Raw genomic sequence first — 3,399 nt, forward strand, 5'->3', positions numbered from 1 at the left:
ATATATGTAAGTGGCTAATTGCATATTTGTAGTTTTTTTGCCTTATTAGAGGTACACACGAGTAAAAGTAAAAAAGTATTAATAAGTTGAATTCGTTTTAAAATTTCTCCATGCGCAAATAAAATTTCGTGGCATAAATTACGGGATCTCACCCCATATGTGTAACCGGATGTTCTTCACATAGAGCATTGATCAAGAACGATAGAATACAAGATTGCGCATTCCCGCAGAATGACATTTGCGGCAACGGGTAAACAAAGAATTTGGCGAAGAACAATGAGTTGACAGTTGTGAATTTGCAATGAGAAAACGTGTTTTCTTCACAATTCACCAATTTTTCAAGCCATCTTATAGCAAATTAAGCACAACGTTAACAAAAATTATACAACCACTCTTGAAATGTGGTCAAAAGAATAGAGAGAATTTTGTGTTTGTATTGCAGGTGCCGGAAAAGTGATAATATCTTGTCGCAGCGCATGTTTTCCTGCAGAAAGTGGTCGATGCTTGCTTACCTCCGATTTTAATTTGTAAATTGTTGTATTTCAACGTTTTCAACTTAACATGTCGTGTTTAAAAGTGGTGCTTTCAATTGTATGTGGGCTGGTGTTGCTGTTTGAGAACTGTGAAGCTGTGGAAGCTTTTGACAAATCTCCAAAGGACCAAAAGGAAAAATCAACTAAGTTGCCGCCTTGTAAATCATGCACTGTGCTTGTGGAATCATTTAATTTGGTGAGTGCGTGGCAGTAATAACAAATTTGTGTCGTATTAATATAAACTTTGCTTACAGGGTTTGGAAAAAATAAGTCGCGCCAAGCATGCCGGTGGTGATGCAGCTTAATTTCCATATTTTCTATAAATAAAGTGGTGCTTTATCATGCGCGGAATGCACTTAAAGGCATGGTACGTCCTCAGAGTTTAAAGATTTGTCAATTCCAAATCAACACGGGCTTCATACCGGAACAAGAAACATTGATAACATTTTCCTCGAATGATCTCGATGATTTACCGGATGCCGATCAGGTTCCTCATAACTTTTAGGTTTCGCTGTCGTTGAGTTTCACGGATAACGAATTTCCGCCGAGTAGGAATCCTCCTTGGTTACCAGCAAAGCATATAAGAAACGCACAACATATATTTAGTTCGCAATTAGAATTCGAGGAAATGGTGGATAATTTCGGCAAGTCCCTATAGTATTTCCGCCCATTTCAATTATTTATTTATTTTCCTTACTACAGTGACAAAACCTAGTTCCATCAACAAACCTACACCTGTTAGGTCAGCTGCTTCCGTAGATAACGCCTATTTTACCAGATGCTACCGAAATAAAGCAAGAGGATGTACCTCGAATCCAACCTCAACCATCACCACCAATAGACATGCTCAATTTAAACCAGCCCCAACCCCAGCTGCCGGTGCAAGATCCACAAGCCACAACGAGTGACGCTAGTTTCGATTTGCTTGGAGCATTCGGGGATGATAATTCATCTGGCATTGGCTCGGCTCCAATACCTGATATTTTAGGTAAGGATTCGGTAGATTCAAAAAAGTCTAAGACTTTTAGGCGGCCATCCAAATTAATATTTGCTAAGTTCTGAATTGAGACCTACATTTCTATTTTAGAAATTAATGTACAACCAACTTCAAATGCCAACCTTGATGATATCTTCGGCTCAGTTGCTTCATCGGCGCCGAAAATCAACCTGGAGTTTAATAGTTTTTCTGTAAACCAGCCGACACCAACTAGAGCAAACCAACCTGGTGTATTGGTGTGTGTCGCGTCAGTCTCAGCAAAATAGTCTTGCATCTACAACCAGAGCTCAGTACGTCATAGTTATTTTTCTTCTCTGTTTTTGGAAGCTAGTGCAATGAGGTATAGTTTTAATAAACATTTATTCGATTTGAAATTTTTACTACTATAGTCTTCATTTTGCAGTAAATTATATACATATATTTGTAGTATATTATATTTTCATTGATCCACTTAGTTAAGTTTAACTATAACGAAGCAAAATGATGTGTAAAACCAAGTAATTGCTTTTAAATCTAATTAAAAAAATATACAATTTAAATGATAATTATTAAAAAGATACATGCATACATATATACGTTAAGAACATAAATATATATAGGATATAAAATTTTAATCTATTTGTCAACTTAATTGCGTATATATGTATTTATCTAAGCATAAAATTTTAATCTCTTTGTTAATTAATTGGCGGCCCTGAAAAGGGCCTTTGGATAAATCATATTACTTGCCTGCAAATAAATAAGTTTATATTTGTATAAAAGACGCTTGATGATTTTTTAAAACTAGGGACTTACGTAGCATGCAGGTATTTTAATTTTAGGAGTCTGAAATACTGAGATCAGTGCGTGTGAAATGCGGACATTGATTCATGCTGCAAGTAAAGAACGGTTATTTTCTACAAATTTAAAAACGCTTTAGTTCAAAACTTACCACATGTTTGGTATTTTATGCAATACTTACGGTTCTATAATGGTACCATATGGATCGATCTAGGTCAGAGTTTTTTTGGCTTTTCTTTTTCTTTTACGCCTAGATCATTAAATAGGGCCCTATTGGTACCTCCAAGATCGCATACGACAGCCACTGCGTTATAGCCGCAATCTTTTGACTTCTGCAACATGCTTCGAAGCAAAACGGAAGTCATTTTGCAGTCCAAGTCATAAAAGATTGGCTGTTTCCACTTTGCCATGAGACCTGAAATATAAAAGGCCTTAATAAAGGTTTGATATTCTATAAAATCTTGATTGTAATGTTTACCTCTTAACATCGCTACCTGTACGTAGTTGACGGGGGCTAATGTTGAGTCCGACGAAACATCGTAACAGTAAGATTGTCTTACTTTCATTTCGTCGAAACTCAACACGCATAGCTTCTGTGCCTCGTTCATGTGGGTAGCGGCGGCCAATAACCGGAAGACTGGGGTTATAAGTCCGCGCGAAATGTCCAGTTTTTGTGCCCAACTTTGAAGTGTGTGGACCGATGGGGGTGGAAGGCATTGCTTATATAGCAACCTGTATGCTTTAGGACTGGCAGCATACAACGATATTGACTTCGCAATATCCTCTTCCGCCCATTTTCGTTGCTTCGACCCAGACTTCAGCTTCGCTATCTGCCCTTTGGTGAAGATGGAAGCTAGTGCATCTTCCACATTTTTCATTTGGGCAGCCATTTCATCCAAACGTTTTTGCAGTGACTCCATTTTCCATGCGTGTCTCTTCAATTGCAGGTCGGACTCCCGCTTCAATGTAGCGAGCTCGGTGCACTGCTTTTCGGTTTCCTTTTTGAGGTGTGCATTTTCGCGCTTGAATGTCTCACTTCAAATAAGAGAAATATAAGATATTATTACATTTACACATAAAGATCTGTTA

At 37.7% G+C, this 3,399-nt stretch overlaps 1 protein-coding gene across 1 annotated transcript; it reads left to right on the forward strand.

Moving 5' to 3' along the window:
• The first annotated feature begins 1,273 nt into the window (after positions 1-1,273).
• On the forward strand, positions 1,274-1,910 carry LOC118736447. The gene is made up of 2 exons (XM_036466540.1): positions 1,274-1,521; positions 1,621-1,910. The coding sequence occupies exons 1-2, from the start codon at positions 1,377-1,379 to the stop codon at positions 1,794-1,796; spliced, it is 321 nt and encodes a 106-aa protein (XP_036322433.1). The 5' UTR covers positions 1,274-1,376; the 3' UTR covers positions 1,797-1,910.
• Positions 1,911-3,399: the final 1,489 nt, after the last annotated feature.

This window comes from Rhagoletis pomonella, unplaced genomic scaffold (genome assembly GCF_013731165.1).
Source record: "Rhagoletis pomonella isolate Grant_MI unplaced genomic scaffold, Rhpom_1.0 Rhpom_scaffold_00003, whole genome shotgun sequence".
In the NCBI taxonomy this organism is placed as follows: domain Eukaryota; kingdom Metazoa; phylum Arthropoda; class Insecta; order Diptera; family Tephritidae; genus Rhagoletis; species Rhagoletis pomonella.

Coding starts and splice junctions, on each gene's coding strand:
- LOC118736447 (XM_036466540.1), top strand. CDS start 1,377: ATGCTCAATTTAAACCAGCCCCAACCCCAGCTGCCGGTGCAAGATCCA. Junction 1,522..1,620: donor TCCAATACCTGATATTTTAG/GTAAGGATTCGG, acceptor TTTCTATTTTAG/AAATTAATGTACAACCAACT.